The sequence below is a fragment of the Diabrotica virgifera genome, chromosome 4 (assembly GCF_917563875.1).
Source record: "Diabrotica virgifera virgifera chromosome 4, PGI_DIABVI_V3a".
Taxonomy (NCBI): Eukaryota; Metazoa; Arthropoda; class Insecta; order Coleoptera; family Chrysomelidae; genus Diabrotica; species Diabrotica virgifera.
In genome coordinates, this window is record NC_065446.1 from 29968019 (window position 1) to 29986146 (window position 18128).

The following is an 18128-nucleotide window of genomic DNA, read 5'->3' on the forward strand; positions in this document are numbered from 1 at the left end:
CACAATGTAACAGAAAAATGAGATAACTAAATATTTTTTAATTTATCAAAATCATCAAAAATTTCAAATTTTTATAGATTTTGATTGACCTTGCGGAATCGGAAGATATTCCTTAAATGCGTAAAACTATTTTTTTATTACTCAACTATACAAACTGTAAATAAATTTTACTATAGCGATAAATAAAACCTACATGGAGCATATATAAAAAATTTTGAATAAAAGGTAAAATTTCATTTTTTTTCATAATCTTTAGGCCTGTTGCGGGATCGGAAGATAAAGTCCGATTTGAATAATTATTTTTTTGTTTTTCTTGTAATTAACAATCGCAACTTTTCTGCACTATAGCGATACGGAATTATCAACTTGACTTTTTTCGCACCACCCTACTGTGTATTCAAGAAATTTATATTTTGATTACTTTTAGGCAAGATCAAGAAGAAGCACTGCTGTTTCAGAAAAGACAAAATTACCTGTTATAACTGAAAAAGTTGAAACACCATCAAAACGGAAAGCTGCCGAAGCACCAAAGCCTGCAACAACTTCACCAAAAAAACCTGCAGATGAGAAGTCAGAAACGCCTGTTACACCAGAAAAAGGTAACACAGATATAAAACCACCAGTTTCTGTGCCTGCTGAAAATAAAGTACCAGTATCACCTACAACTCGGGCTAAAACACCAGAAAAACCAGCACCTGTAAACAAAACATCTGTATCACCTACAACTCAGGCTAAAACACCAGAAAAACCAGCACCTGTAAACAAAACATCTGTATCACCTACAACCCAGGCTAAAACACCAGAAAAACCAGCACCTGTAAACAAAGCATCTGTATCACCTACAACTCAGGCTAAAACACCAGAAAAGCCAGCACCTGTAAACAAAGCAGCTGTATTACCTACAACTCAGGCTAAAACACCAGAAAAACCAGCACCTGTTACCAAGTCTCCAGAAAAACTTGCAGTATCTCAAGGAGCTGTTAAAGTGGAAAAACCTGCAACACCAGTTAAGTCATCAGAAAAGCCTGTGGCTAAAACTCCAGATAAACCTGCTGCTCAGAAGCCTGAAACAGTAGTTAAAGTGGAAAAACCTGCAACACCAGTTAAATCTCCACAGAAACCTGTCGTTAAAACACCAGAAAAACAAGCTGCTGAAGTTAAAGTTGAAAAACCTACTACACCAGTGGTTAAGTCACCAGAAAAACCTGTTACTGCAACTGCCAAATCAACAGAAAAACCTGCAACTGTTACGCAAGCAACAGCAAACAAACCATCTGCTGTTGTTTCCAAGGCGAATGATAAATTAAGTGCTGAAAAAACTGTAAAAACACAAGAAAAACTTCAGCCTACACCTAAACCACCAGTAGAGATTAAAACAGAAAAATCTGCTGCTGTACCAAGCAAGTTGCCAGAAAAGGGAGTAGCTGCAGAAAAAGCATCTAAGAAAACACCAGAAACAGTTGTTATTAAAACACAAGAAAAACTTGACGACGCTCTGAAGGCTATAGAGAAGAAAAAGGCATCCAAAGGTGAAGAACAAGCTGATGATAAACCAGATGAAGAGAATGGAGAACAGGTATTATTTAATATTTACTATTCTCCTTTTCATGAACATTTTTCAGTGCGTCACAAATTATAGAAAAAAAGGTAAGTCCGTGATAATACACATTTATGACATTTATTCTAACGTGACATTTTAGTTAAATCTGACAGTTGTCAAATTTTATTTTCAATTTGGAATAAAACCAAATCAATTGTGTCTATTGCATTTATAAAATGGTATTTTCTGTCATTTGTATAGTCTTATAAATTGTACAGATTATATTGATAATATTATTATTTTATTTAATAAATAATTCTTTTTTGATTATGGCGCCATCTATCGACAACTAGAATAATCACCGAACTAGAATAATTACCGAAGTATTCCCAGACGTGCCTTTTTTTCTGTCACATACAATTTAATGCGTTAGAGAGAAATCGAAAAACTGTGACGCACTGAAAGATGATCATGAGAAAAAGAATAATTTAACTACAAGTTGTCATTAACACTTTGGCTGCGTGTTTAGAGATATTTATAAACTTATGTTGAGTGCATCACGAGGCATAATATATTATATTAATGTCCTGTAGACCCCATTTACCACCATTACAACAAAGTTGCTGCAGCCAGCCGTTAATCTAATTGACTAGAATATAAATTATGTACAAGAGTTTGTAGATATTCTTATTCTTTGTTTTATTTGTTCTTATACAGTTTGTCGCATTTAAGATGAAGACAGCCCTATATTTCGGCTATCAAAATAAATACAGATTTGAAGTTCTGCACAGTCACAGGTTAAAGAATCACATTTTTTAAGATACTCAACTGAAATTTAAATTTTAAACGTGGCCTACTGAGAATCTGCAAACAGTATAAATTTTCGATATTTTGCTTCATACAAGCTGTTCAAAGAGTAATTTTTTACATTCCATAATAGTCCATTCTTTCACGGTTTTTGCTGTAAATTTTAAAGAACCGCTTGGATTGACATGAAATTTGGCATACGCATAGCTAACATGTCATAGAAAAAAAGTGATATGGTGCTGATGTGTGCTTTTGCCCTGGGGGTGATTTTCACCCCATCTTGGGGGGTGAAAAATATATGTTAAAGATAAGTTCCGAAATGGATAAACTGACTAATTTTAAGCAACTTTTGTTTTTTCACCAAATCAATACTTTTCGAGTTATTTGCAAGTGAATATGTTCATTTTTCAACAAAATAACCACGTTTTTAGACGGTTTTTCGCAAATAACTCATAACGTAAGCATTTCATCCAAAAATATTCTTAGCAAAACTATAGCCTATAAAAAAGTGAAAAAAAATGGTTTATATATTAAGTCCCTATACCTAGCAAAGGCACAGTTATAGCTAATGAAAAATAGGTCATTCGAAAAATTCCAAATAGAATAATTCAATGTGAAATATCCAAATAATGAAGCATTCTTGGGGAAAACACATTACAACTTTTTTAAAGTGTTTAAAAAAATCTTTATTTCTGTTTTTATAAAAAAAATTTCTAGCATCAAAAGTTAAGCTCAAAACAAAGTTGGTCCCTTTTGTTTTGGCAAAAAAAATCAGGAAGATCACCCCCCCAATTAGCAACTTAAATTAAATTAATCGTTACCGCTTCACAAGTTACTTTACTTATGTTGTGTTTATATGATCTGTAAGTTTCATCGATTCAAAGTGCTTATTTTTGAAAAAAAAAATTGGTTTTAAAGTAAAATTTAAAAAATTTTAATTTTGAAAGCTTTTTTTTTCAAAATAACTTAAAAATTGTTACAGATACCAAAAGTCTTAAACAATAAAAAAAGTCGGCTTTGCTTTTCTGAATATTTTGTATTTTTTCGTTTTTCTGTAAGACAAAAATTGGTCAAGATTCGGTGTTTCTAAATTTTCATACACTCATGATAAGTGGCTCGTTCAAGCCCTTTTAACTACAGCTCTTTCAAAAATAAGGACTTTGAACCGATGAAACTTACAGATCGTATGATCAATACATATGTGAGTAAAAAACTTGTGAAGTGATAACAATTAAGTTCGTTTGAAATGCTAATTAGGGGGTGATTTTCCCGATTTCTTACCAAAAAAATGGGACCAGCTTTATTTTGAGCGTAACTTGTTTACTTTTTATGCTAAATTTTTTTTTAAACAAAAATAAGCATTTTTTAAACACTTTAAAAAAGTTAAAATGAGTTTTCCCCAAAAAAGTGCTTCGTTTTTTGGTTATGGCACGTTAAAATATACGATTTGGAATTTGACGAATATGAACCTATTTTTCATTAGCTATAACTCTGCTTCTACTAGATACAGTGACCTAATATATACACCAAGTTTTTCACTTTTTTACGTGCTATATTTTTGATAAGAATTTTTTTTTCCACCAAATACTTTTTGAGTTATTTGCGAAAAACCGTTTGAAAACGTAGTTATTTTGTAGAAAAATTAACATATTCACTCGCAAATAACTCGAAAAGTATTAACTTCTTGAAAAAACTTTATAGAACAAAAGTTGCTTAGAATTAGGCATTTTATCCATTTCCGGACTTATTTCGAACATATATTTTTCACCTCCAAAAGGGGGTGAAACTCACCCCTAGAGCAAAAGCACACATCGGCACAATATCACTTTTTTTCTTCGACTTATTAGACATTACCTTCAAAGAATACTATTAATTCTAAATATAACTACTATTTATAGTTATCTTCTAACTGCATAGATTATGATTTTGATTATATGTGTTGTACATATAGCAAGATTTTTTATCTTATCATTGACAATTGGTTATCACAATCAATTAATTATTAATCAAGTGTGCAAAATCAGTATACATTTGTGAATTTGTCCAGATTGTAATATTTTATATATTGACTTCTAGGCAGATAAAGAAACCCCCATGGAAGTACAAGAGGGATCAAAATCTCCTGCAAGATCAGATATCAGAAAATCTAAGACATATGAAAATGACAAAAGGAGTCACAAAAGAAGACGAAGTAGTAACTCGCCAGAAAGCAAAAGAGATGAAAAACGAAGACGTGGTGGGTCTCCATCTAGAGATGGTAGGAGAGCAAGGTCACCACCCAAAGAGGATGAGCCTGCATTGGATGCTGATGTGGTTCAGCTTAGTTGGTGTAAGTATATATTTTGTGTGGTTTTTCACTATGTTTAATACAGTTTTCGTTCTAGATTAACTTCTATGAAGTCCATTTTTTATTATTAAATTTTAGGAATTAATGGAATCATATTTTTTTGCAGTTAACATATTTATGTCAAGTTAGTGATAAGTCCCAACTATCAGTAGATAAAGACATATACATAAGTACAAATGCGTTACATTTCTGTTGTTTTTTATGATCTTGACCCTTTGTGGCGTTGGCATAATGTACATGACACCTACTACTTGTATAAATTTACTAATAATTTGCACCACAGACATGTCTGACATTTGCCTGACATGTCAGACATGCAAATAGATACAAATTTTAACAGGATATTTGAATTATTGTTCAATAGATGTTGGTTGAGAATCACTCATTTTGGGTTTTCAGCAAATGCTGGTAATAATTTTAAATACAATAAGCTCGTTGCGCTTTCAGTTCAATTAGATGCTTTCAGTTCAATTAAAGAGAAGTGTTTATGAAGAGTTGAGGTGGATGGATGGGGCAACACAAGATGCCGAGAAGAGCGGAGTCAGCAACTGGAAAATGCAAGCAAGGGACAGAACAGAATGGCGTAGAAAGCTTGAGAAGGTCGAGGCCCTTTAAGGGCTGTAGCACCAAGATGATGGTGAGGTTTATGAAGAGTTTCTGTTGATTTTACAAATATCGTGTTAGTATTTTTAACATGAGTAAAAAAAAGTATTTAACTCAAGCAGAGTTAAATTTAACAATAAATTGTAGTATAAAAACATGAATTTCATAAGATAGAGCTATTTTACATAATTTTGTCAGAAATATTGGATTGATTAAACACCCACGACGACCCCAGTGCACTTTCATTTGTCAAACAGTGACACATAGTTCAGTAGGTATGTACTACATGCCAACGTCATGTACAACACTTTACTTATCACATTTGACCGCAAAGAGTTAAAATTTGGTTCATTTTTTTTGTCAAATAATGTGCATATCGCCTGTGATGATCAATGAAATATGAAGTTAGAACTTATAGCTTGCCTTTGTAATCTTGGTAGGAAGTGATTCAAGCTTTCGACTGTAAATCCAAAGGTACATAATTCTCCATCAATGACTTGACTAGACTCACATTGATGTTCACAGTCACAAATAAAAACTTTTGAGTTTTAGTTTTTGGAACTGATCTGTGGTACAATATGTATATAAGGATACTATATTATTTCACTAATGGATTTAAGAAGTTATTTAGTTCAAAATTGAATACACTTTTAAATGCATTGGTACAATAATTGTTTATCTTAGTGTACTATTTAAGATTAAGCAGTGAGTTTTAAATGATATTTCTTTAGTAATCTGAGGCAATCGCATTTAACCTTTATAAATAGAAATGCTCATAAATATTATTATTATTAAAAATGTCTTTGCCAAGAAGGCATCAGGATAACTTTAAATTTGAAATTATTCTTTATACCATGAATTATGTGAATTTGGATGGTTTTCAACTGAAAAATTCCACCATAAAAAGGAATAGAGTGACCATAAACTTAGTATTTTCCTTGATCATCATCATGATGGTGCTATGCCCTTAAAGGGCCTTGAGCTTCTCAAACTTTCTGCACCATTATGCTCTGTCCCTTGCTTAGATTTTCTAGTTGACAACACTTGTCTTCTCATCATTTTTTTTTTTTTTTTTTTATTCCATTTATTAAAATACGTAATAACAATATACAAAAAAAAATACATTAAAAAACCAAGAGCCGTAGCTATGCTGGTTTTGTGGTAACATAATAAACATAAATATAATGGTAACAGATTACATAACATAAAACTTTTTAGACTACTTTACACTGAAGGTTAAGTTTTCCTATATAGATTCATTAAAGAAATTGTATTAAAGTAAATGATTAAATTATTATTTATTATTAAATTGTTATAGAATTATATTCAATTAAAGCTATCTGTTGTAGTAGTTAGTAAGAAGTAACTCTTTTAATTCAGTTTTAAATCTTTCTAGCCTGCAGTCTTTGATCTTTGTGGGTAACTTATTATACAAAATCAGACCACTTGAGTATATACTTCTTTGTGCACCAGTAGTTCGCATTCTTACGGTTTGAAAACTACCTCCCTGTCTGGTATTATGGTCATGCACATCTTCTATACGTCTTAGAGTAATATTTGTAAGTGTTTGAGAAAGCTTAATTTGATGAATGAATATACAAACTTGTAAAATGTATAGCGACTCAATGTTTAGAATTCCTCTCTGATAGTACAGGTCGTCAGTTGGATGAAGTCTTGACAGTTGAAATATATATTTCACAGCCTTGTTCTGTAACACCATGAGAGGATGTAGCTGTTTTTGATTTGTATTACCCCAAACAATAGTTAGATATGACAAATGTGAATTTATTAAAGAGTGATAGATCATTTTACGCTGTGGGATACTTATAAATTTAGCAATTCTTCCAAGCATACCCACTGCTGGAGCTATTTTTTGACACGTGTTCAATATATGCTGTTCCCATGTTAGTCGATTATCTATGTGTAAGCCAAGGTATTTGGTAACATTTTTTTTAACGAATTTGAATTTTCCAAAATTTAACTGTAGCTCTCTGTGTTCTTCAATATTTGAAATTATTGTGTAACTACATTTATTCATATTGAGTGAGAGCTTGTGGTATCTGAGCCAGTCATCTATATCTGTCAGATCTTTTTCTACAACATATTCTAGCTTTTTGGGATCTTTGTCAGCATACAAGAGTCCCGTATCATCAGCATATAAAAATAGCGTTGATTTTAAAGGCAGATTGGAGATGGAGTTTATATAAATAAGGAACAATGTTGGTCCCAATATAGACCCTTGAGGAACTCCACATGTGATGTCTTCTGCTGTACTAAGTACATTATTACAGAGCACTTTTTGTATTCTGCCAGTCAAATAATCCCTGAGCCATACTAAGGACATACCAGTTATACCATATTGTTCAAGCACTGAGATAAGTAACTCATGGTTAACTGTATCAAAAGCTTTTTGTAAATCTAGTGATACAAATACACAGCTTAATCCTTTGTCTAAGTTACTATATATATCTGTAATCAAATCGGTAGCTGCTGACACTGTGCTGGAATTATGTCTGAAACCATATTGTCGATTAAACCAGGCACCAGTTGTATTCAAGAAGTTTACGATTTGAAGATTTACACATGATTCTAATATCTTTGACATAGCTGTTAAGAGAGATATTGGCCGATAACTTCCTGGCTGTTTTGAGTCTCCTCCCTTATAAAGTGGTATCACTATTGCCATTTTCATAGAGCTCGGGATTGTTCCAGTGACAAGAGAAAGGTTAACTAATTTAGTTATAATCGGTAGAAGCTCCTCTTCAAACTCCCTGATAATATCAACACCAAAGCCATCCCAGCCAGGAGATTTGCCTTTTTTTAGTTTTCTTACAACCTCTTGAACATTAATTTCTAAGACTTGTTGCCATTCAAATATATATTCTTTTGGTGATACATTTATTGGAGTGCTTGTTGAAGGTGTTATGTTTTTTGACAGAGATTTTCCTACTTGTGAAAAATATTTGTTTAATTGGTTTGATAGCTCCTCAGATTTATTATATATCGAGTTCTGATAGTGTAGTTCATGTATTGTTATTGTTTTTTTTGTATTTTCGGCATTATGAATAAGGTGATTGATAGTTGCCCATAATTTTTTACTATTGCCTTGTGCATCGGATAATTTATTCGTGAAATAGTCTTTTTTTGCTTTGCCTACTGCTTTCAGTAGTTCATTTTGCACGGACTTATAAACATCTTGTAAGAACTTACTATTAGGGAATTGTCTATGCCTTCTATAATGAAAATCTCTTTTTAAAACAAGGTTATGTAATGTGACATTAAACCATGGTGCACTTTTTTGTCGAAATCGATTTTTAATTGTTTTTGTATTAAGATTATTTAAATAAACACGTAATATTTCATCACATAAAGAATCAGGTTCATTCCAAATCTGATTTTGCAAGCTGTATATTTCATTTTTGAATTTCAGTTTGTTTAAAGTTGTTACTGTATAATACTTGTCAGTGGTTATAAATGATGTGTTTTTTACCTTTAATAGCTGCAGTTGATGATCACCGAAACCTTCATCTACTATATATAACGTTGCATCAAAGTTTAAAGTGTTTGTCATCACATAATCAATACATGTAGCCGAATGATTGGTGATTCTGGTAGGGTTAGTTTTATTTAATATACTAAAACCGTTGGACACAATTGTTTGACAAACTAATTTTTGTGGGATACTCTCTTGAATAAGGTCTATGTTAAAGTCACCTAGTATCCAAACTGGAATTTTTTTATTCACAAATATGTTTAGTGCTGTATCCAGTGCATCAAAAAGTTCATTGCAGTAGAAATCTTGAGGTCGATATACTCCACCCACTATAATACTTCTATCGATCTGTAAAAATAACATTGAACACTTTTTATTATATCTGTAGACTTCTGAGTACTCGTAACAGCTTTTAACAAATAACCCTACACCACCACCTTCTTTATCCCTACAAACAAAAACTGAACTATAACCATTCACATTAAAATATGTTTCTTCACCCACTCTCAGCCAATGTTCGGCCACTACAATTAAATCTGGCATATTTAACTTAACAACTAACGTTTCAAAGTTCAATATCTTATTTCTCAAAGACTGAGCATTCAGGTAGAGTATGTTAAACTCAGTACTATTATCACACTGTACTTTATCCAGTTTAAATTTTATTTGCAATTTACAATCATTATCCATTTTACTAACGTATTTTCCATTTTACTATAATGTTCACACAAATAATATTAAAGAGTTTTGATAATATCCTCATTGTGAATGTAAATTGGCTCAGAATCATCAGATTTTTTTACATATACCCTACCATTTTTTGTCCAACAGTATTTGTATTTCCTTTCCTTTTTTAATTTGTATGCAATGTTAAACAAGTTTCTGTTTGTAAAGGTGAGCTGCTCGTTTATATAGATCTTTGAAGTATTCTCTTTGTTTTTGTTGCAACTCAGCATATTAGATTCCATTTTACGATTTTTTCGTGCTTTGATAAACTTAGTTTTTATATCACGTGATCTCATCTTTGCAACAATTATTGCTCCATTTTTGGTTTCTTGTTTGAAGCAGTCTGACACATCTTGACTATTAAAATTACATGATAAAAGATCATTAGCAATTTCCATTAGAACTTCTTTGGGATCTTCATTTTTGATTTGAGTTCCGTGAATCTCTAGGTTACAGGAAAATTCTTTGATTTCTAGTTCACAAATTCTTTTTTCCAGCTGGCTAACTTTGGTTTTTAATTGGATATTTTCTCTTTTCATATCTCGCAATTCCCGTAATGCATTTTGATTTTCCACTGTAAGAGTATCAAATTTGCTGCTCAGGAATTCCATAGATTCTTCCATTTTCTGAAATAACTTTTGAAACTCTGAGATCATCCCATGTTACCCCGCCTATCCACCTGAGCTTTGGTCTACCCTGTCTTTGCACCAAACTTATGATCGTATATATTCTACAGTTCAAATTCAAAGTTATTTCCTCCATTTTCATCAAGCTGATGCCATTTTTCGAATATACTGCATAGTACCTTTCACTCATCCTCTGATCTATATGTGAGAACTTTGACTATCAGTGTTCTATATTGTGTAATACGAGTTTTTTGAAAGACATTTGTTAGCTAAGTGTTCTGATAGATTGTAATAACACCTATTTGCAATTACTATAATTCGCCTTTTTATTTTCCCTGATGTGTTATTATTAGGGTTAACTGATGTCCCTAACCAAATTTTTCTCAAATTTTACAAACCATATTTTGCATCACCTTGGTGATCTGCTCTCCACTGTGTTTAAATAACTCTTTTGGGATGCCATCGCTACCTGGATATTTGTGGGTTTTTAGTTTTTTTTTATCAATACTTTTTACTTCTACTGAGGGGGGTTCCAAAAATTCCTGATTTCAGTACACCAGTCCTATGTTATTAGTAGGTTCATCTTCCAGCAACTGTTGAAAGTGTCTTACTCATTGTAACAGGGTATCCTCTTTATTCAGAAGTTGATTCTCGGCTTGAATTCTTTTTTAATGTGTATTTGGTGATTTCTCCTTTACTGATATGGCTTGCGAGCTGTTCTAATATGTTGTTTTCTGATTCTCATTTCTTTTTTTAGTGTATGTGTTTTTCCTCTCTCGTTAAGTCTGTGTACCTATCTATTCTAGCTCTTTATCGTTTCATGGCCCTAATAAGGAAAAGTATTTTCCTTCCACCATATGTTTTAAGCATTTTTCCTTAATTTTGACAAAGAATATTAAGTAGCTTTGGTTGTAGACAATTGCTGGTACCAGATTTTGCAGATGGATATGTTCGCCATAATTGCGTTGGAATTGATTCAGTGATTAGCTGCTGAAAGTTGTCATATGTGTGGATCTTGCCTCCTTTGAATATTCCTTTCTTCTCCTATCTTTGTATACTGCCGTCCTTAGCCAAAACGCCGTATCTGCAGAGAGATCACATTTGAGTAAAATCGGTTTTTGTTTAAATGTCTAGCCGTTGAAAACTATTTAGATTTTTTTTTGTTTTCTACTTTATATACATAATAAATATCATAGAATTCATATTTTTACATAAGATTGGCAAAAAATATCTTTATTTACTCTAAAAACTCATGTTACTGCGTTCTTTCTAAGTATACTACATAAATTAACTTCTTCCTACTTAGGATGAATGCAGTACTGCGTTTGCGCTAAGCATTTTCTTATTATATAATACAGTAGACTCTCTCTATAACGAACACGGTTATTACGATGTTTCGCTTATAACGAGGTACACTAGATGTCTCATGAAATTCCTATTGAACTGAATACCTCTATAACGAGGCATATTTGGATATAACGAGGAAAAATGAAATCGTAAAATATGTACAGCTGGTTCCTAAAAAAACTGATACGACTCTTAGTAAGATTTGATCATTTTGAGCAGTGTATGATTGGTCTGACATTATATCATATTTATTATGACAGACAAATAATAAAATAAACAAACAAAAAGCCATTTTTTAAGGTTGAAGTTATCTGACAAATTTAAGATTTGGCAGTGACAGTGACTGTATGTAAATAATAAGTATTTATCCTTCAAAATATAATAAATAAAATATAATTAAACTCCTATTCATTATATCACACCTCATCAAAAGCTTTTTACAAGAACATAGTCAGCGATTTCATAGGCGTAACCAGGATGATCCTAGGGGGGGGGGTTACAACTACCTGAAAGGGGGGGTTACAACTACTGGAAGGTCTCTGAGGGCTATGGTGTTAAGCGTATAGAGCTCAAAGTACATCCCAATGGGGGGGTTACAACCCCCAATGCTTACGCCTATGAGCGATTTTGATATGGCTTGGAGCCAGACTACATCAAGATCGCCTATAAATAGTGCTGGTAATTGCCTTGCAGCGAGACCAAAAACAAAAAGAAGAAGAAGAGAGTACACTGCTCAATTTTCTACAAAATACGCTATAAGAGTCCTATCAGTTTTTTTTGGAACCAGCTGTACCTTTATTATTCTTTATCTATTTTTAGCGCTGTAATGGCTATAAGTAAATACCCCAACTACCTGTATCCATAAATCCCCAACATCTGTGCGGTTATCGAGGGTAATTCTGTAATAAAATCCACCGCCTACCTATAATAAACTTCTTCCTGTTCTGTTTATCTATTGACCCATACTGAATATTGTAAAAAAAATTATAATTTATGATGGCCGCTAGGAAACAATATTTAGCATCTTATATTACTCCGAATGGCTTCACTATAGAAAGTTAATATTTTAGAAAACTATATAAATATTTATATGTATGCACAATATTATTGTTGTCTGATATAACGAGATCCGCGTATAACGAGGTAATTAGTCTGCCATTTCAGTTCTTGTTATAGAGGGAGTCTACTGTGTAATAAATACAATATAACGATGAAAAAGGAGAATAAAAAACATTATTTATAAAAGTGTGTCATGAAAATGGACAAAAAAAGTGCTGGAAATAATTTTGGAATTAATAAGTTTGCCGCTAAGGTGCGTTTCTTGCATTTTAAAATTAAAAACATTCCAGAAACGATTAACATTTACGATGAAGTTTATTTTTAATTATTAATTATTAGACATTCATTTAACTATGTCCTTTTATAACACATGAAACTCCGCTATATCTCAGGAAACTCCACATTTAATTGAAGTATTTGTCTCACTTAGTAGTACCGCATTGTTTTTAGAACCACACATTATTTCTTGATCACCAACAACTCAAACATATTATGTGTTTAGATTTTCTGTTGATAAAGAAATATCCTTCTGCAGTATTAACTTTGTTCTATTTGACATATTTAAAAAATTATATCAAACAACCGTTCTCCTTGAAAAATGGCAACAAACTAACCTTATTAAAAATTTTACACATGCTGTAAAAATCTGTCAAATGCTTAGGTAGAACGCCGCATCTAGTGCCTGCTTAGGATAAACGCGGCAAGTGACATTTAAATACGGCGTTTTTTCTAAGTATTTTTCAGATGACGCATTTATTCTAAGTATCCATGAACATTTTTGCAGATACGGCATAAAATGCGTTGTGTTTAATGTATTTTGGCTTAACTTACGTCATTTTTAGTAAGCAAATAAGATAGATTTGCTTACTATCATACATTTGGGTTAGAAAAATGTATAAACCTAATTTTTTCAGATTTTTGCAGATACGGCGTTTTCGCTAAGCACGGCAGTATAACTGTATGGTATTTGTCTTTTATAACTTCAACCATTTTCATATCCTTGTAATGGTTCAACATTTTCAAAGTTTATAGGCCATTGTCTGGAATTGTTTGTTCCTGACAACACTAGCTACACAAGCTACTTTTTTTATTCCTTGATCAGTTTATGTTTCATGTACTTATGATGGATATTTAGATGTTCTCATATTTTTTGTTACATTATTTTAACTTATGTATTAGAGCCTAAGGATTATTGGTGAATATAACCTTAGATAAGTTTCTTGTAGTAAATTAAAATAGAACTAACTTGCTTATTGACCGTAGTAAATTATCAGATAGCAATAATTATAAGATTTGTGTTGGAGTTTTATTAAAAAAGAAAAAAAACTGCAAAATCACATTATTTTTGGTTTACCATTGGTAGGTAATATTTTATTATTGATTGCAATTTTTTGTTATAGTTGATTCCGATCTTAATCTTGAAGTAGACAAAGGTACATTTTTGTCAGCGAAACCTTTGAATGAAGGCGTTTTTAGTTATGTGTGGGCAGGTGCTAGAGCCACGCATGGTGTGTCCAATGGAAAGGTTTGCTACGAAGTAAAAATTACTGAAAAACTTAAGTGTGACACTTTTGAATTAGAGAGATCTCATAGGGATTACAGAAGAGAAAGGACAAACAAATCTGATAGTGACGAAAAACGTGATGAAAGAGATAAATCATGTGAAAAGAAAGAGAATGACACAGAAAAAGATACTGCCAGTGAAAATAAAGAGGCTAGCCTAGAAAAGAAGGAAGAGTCCATGGAAGTTACTGAGAGTGAAAATGCAGAAAACAAAGAGTCTGCAGCTGATAAACCGCCGGAAAGTACCGATAAACCAAAAGAACCCAAAGGAGAAGAAAATTCTGATGAGAAGTCAAAGAAAGAAACTGATGAGAAGTCAAACAAAGAAACTGATGAAAAGCCAAACAAAGAAACTGATGAGAAGTCAAACAAAGAAACTGATGAAAAGTTAAACAAAGAAACTGATGAAAAGCCAATGGAAGTAGATGAGAAAGATGATAAAAGCAGTGAAAAATCAGAGGCTACCGTTATTCCAACACACTGTGTTAGGATAGGATGGTCACTATCAAGTTCTTCATTACAATTAGGCGAAGAAAAACATTCATTTGGCTACGATTCATCTGGAAAATTCGTTACAGATAAGAAATTTTCCGACTATGGAGTAACTTTTGATACTGATGCTGTAATTGGAGCTTACTTGGTAATATATTAAAGGCATATATCACGCGTATATTATATTAATTTTATATATGTTTTAGGATATTACAGAATCTTCCATAATTCTTCGATTTTCAGTTAATGGAGAACTACAACCTCCTACTGAAATATCCAAGTCAGAAATGCCTGAAGATTTTGTACTCTACCCACACATTGTTTCTAGAAATTATGCATTCGAAGTAAACTTTGGGGAGAAGGCAGAACCTTGGTTTGCAGTTCCATCAGAACTTACAAATTATAAGTTCATTAGTAAAGCTGAGAATAAAGTTTCTGGACCCACCAGACCAGAAGCTAAATCAGAATGTGAGGTATGTTTTTCCTGTAAGATACTTAAAATGCAAAACATTTAAGCTTGTACATCTTCTTCAAGTGCGATCTTCGTGACGGAGGTCAACAATTATTCATTTGATGTATGTACATGTACATCCGTACCATTCTCTCAGGTTGCACAGCCACAATATTCTATGTCTTCCTAGGCTTATTTTTCCTTAAATCCTTCCCTGCATAATCAATTGGAGCAAGTTGTATATTCCTCCATATGTCAGAATTATTCCAATTTTCTTGTTTTGATTGTGTTTAAGATTTCCATTTTTTTATTCATCTTTCTCATAACCTCTTGTTTGTGACATGTTCTGTGCACGATATTTTTAAAATTCTTCTATACACCCACAGTTCAAATGATTCCAGTTTTTTTCATTGTTGTGGCATTCAAGGTCCAAGCTTCCATTGCATAAAACGAAGTCAAGGAAATGTAACACCTAGCCAACATAACTCTGGAGTTGATCATTGTTTCAAGATGTGCATATTGGTCTACTTGTTCGACATTGGTTCCGTCTATGAAAAGATTTTCATCGTTTCTTTGAGTTTCTTGCACAAACATGCACAGCATGATATAATTAGAATTTTTCTTGGACTGTATTTTTTTCTATTTTTATTTGATTCTAACAGGTTTATTTTATTATTTTGTTTTATTTTAGGTACTTTTAATGTTTGGTTTACCTGCTTGTGGTAAAACTCATTGGGTAAATGAACATGTAGCACAGAATAAGGATAAGAAATATACAGTAATAGGAAACACCACCATGTTAGAGAGAATGACAGTAAGTGTGAACATTATTTAGCCATATATTTTATTTCATAAAGTCGTATCACAAATTTCTTGGGGCAAATTCAATTTTAAAATAAAATAGGTAAATAGGGAGAAGTGTACTTTTGAAGTGTGTAAATTAAATAATTCCTAGCTGAGCGCTTTCGGCTTATAAAGCCATCTTCAGAGCTATGATCAAAAGGTTCAAAATAGCACTATGAAGAGAGATGGATCCCATGTACGATATAAAAATACTTCTATTTTCTTATGCAGTTTTTTTAATTGATGGAAAAAAACCTTGTCGGACTGTTGAAAAATGCTCAACTTTGCTGTTGTTTTTGAGGTCGGAAAAGTTAAAAACATCTATTACAAGCACAAAGGACTTTCACACGAAAAATTACATTACATAAAACGAATATCTGATCATGGTAAGGTCAAGAAACCTTACCATCTGAAGTATACGGTGTCAGTATGCAGAAATTTATAATTGTTTGTGTTTATTTAGTTAAAGTTAAATATCACAAAATTAAGCGTATGTGTTGCCCATATACAGTTTCTGATACATACATACACTCACGGACAAAAATATTGCATATTTTGAAATTAACTTTGAAAAAAAAAATTTTGTGCTGCCCCCAGTGCCATAGGAATAGAATTTCTTTTCCGAATGTGATGTTTTGAAGTATCGTATAAATCATATAATCGGATTTAAATTTGAATTTTAAAATTAATATCATCGTAAGTATTCACTATTCTACTGAGATGAAGACCTGCATCACTTTGCATTAACATGAATTTGTTATCCAATATGGCTGGTAAATTTCAATCTTCTAAAATGTTTTGAATGTACAGCTGGTTCCAAAAAAAAAGAATGTGTGTGTGTACTTTTTACGCACGTAAGAAGTTATACTTCTATTATATGATTTAAATGAAATTAATATACTTTTTATTTATATTTTGTTTAAATATTAAACTAATTTATACTTACTACTTCTCAAACATTTTTATTAGAACAGTGCCAAAAATTAAAACAATAAAAGAATAAAACACACACAAACACATTAAACAAGCCACAAATGATGTCTGAACATTAATTGTCGAAAATTTTTTGAACTAAATACGTATTTTCTGAAAATACAATTATATAATAAATATACTTACAATCATAAAATGTATTAAAAAAAAACAAAAAAGAAAGTTTCTATTGGGACTCGAACCAGCGCTGATAAGAGCGGTTGGTATTGGAATTCATTCGCCTTCTCCGCTTAGCCACGGACACTATGTGTCATTATTTACGAAGATCGACTAACTAAACGGATTAAACTTGTGATATTTTGATATTTTGAAAATTGATCAAATTATTTTAATTTTGAATTGAAATGATTTAGAATTGAAAAAATACAACAAAACATAGAGTAAAAAAACAATATATTAGGTGAATATTGATAGAAATTTTGATGGTAATCAAATTATATAAATAAGGGCCGGTTGTTCGAACGCTAATCAACAATGATCACTATCAAATACTTAATTACTGTCACAAAAATTGTCAATGTCAACTTTTATTGGGTTGCTGAAAACATAATTGATTAAAATTATGAGATTAGTTAATCAATTAACATAACAATTATTAACATAATTGATTAAGTAATTTCATAATTGTAATCAATTATGTTTTCAGCAACCCAAACAAAGTTGATTTTGACAGTTGGTGACAGTAATTAAATATTTGATAATGATCATTGTTGATTAGCGTTCGAACAACCGGCCCTAAAAGTATTACATACTATGTATTTTGGCAGATCAAATAGGTAGGTTTATACCCATGATACATTAACAATTATTACGTACCTGTTGCTTTTAAAAACTATTTAAAAGTCACTACAATATTATAAACTTTTTTGTTTCTGTCCTCACAACAATAAAACTAATATATTATACATTTGTTTACCTTTACCTTTACCTCCAAACCACAGCTGCCATATCGGATAATTTTTGACATGTCATTTGAACATCCAATCAGAACAAAGTTATAATGCGCATGCGCCGGGCTGATAGGTTTTAACATATAAAAAAATCACCCTCTATCGCCGGTAAAGAAGTATAACTTCAAAAACTGATACAACTCTTAAAGCGTATTTTGTAGAAAATTGAGCAGTGTATAGCGAACCATTTTAACGTAAGCAGAACAACAGTTTTTAATATTAATAAAAGATGGAGAGAACAAGAAACTCTCGAAAGAAAGCAAGGTTCTGGAAGACCAAAAATATCTA

The 18128-nt window shown here is 31.9% G+C and overlaps 1 protein-coding gene across 4 annotated transcripts in view; it reads left to right on the forward strand.

Moving 5' to 3' along the window:
• Positions 1-18128, forward strand: part of LOC114349369 (muscle M-line assembly protein unc-89) — a 79530-nt gene that overhangs the window by 18520 nt on the left and 42882 nt on the right. For 3 of the 4 annotated variants that reach the window (XM_028299718.2, XM_028299720.2, XM_028299719.2), the window contains exons 3-7: positions 428-1576; positions 4424-4676; positions 13949-14751; positions 14810-15076; positions 15746-15868. In XM_028299718.2, coding sequence (XP_028155519.2) covers positions 428-1576; positions 4424-4676; positions 13949-14751; positions 14810-15076; positions 15746-15868 — 2595 coding nt within the window. The remainder of the gene's footprint in view (positions 1-427; positions 1577-4423; positions 4677-13948; positions 14752-14809; positions 15077-15745; positions 15869-18128) is intronic. The other variant, XM_050648112.1, reaches the window with a different exon arrangement.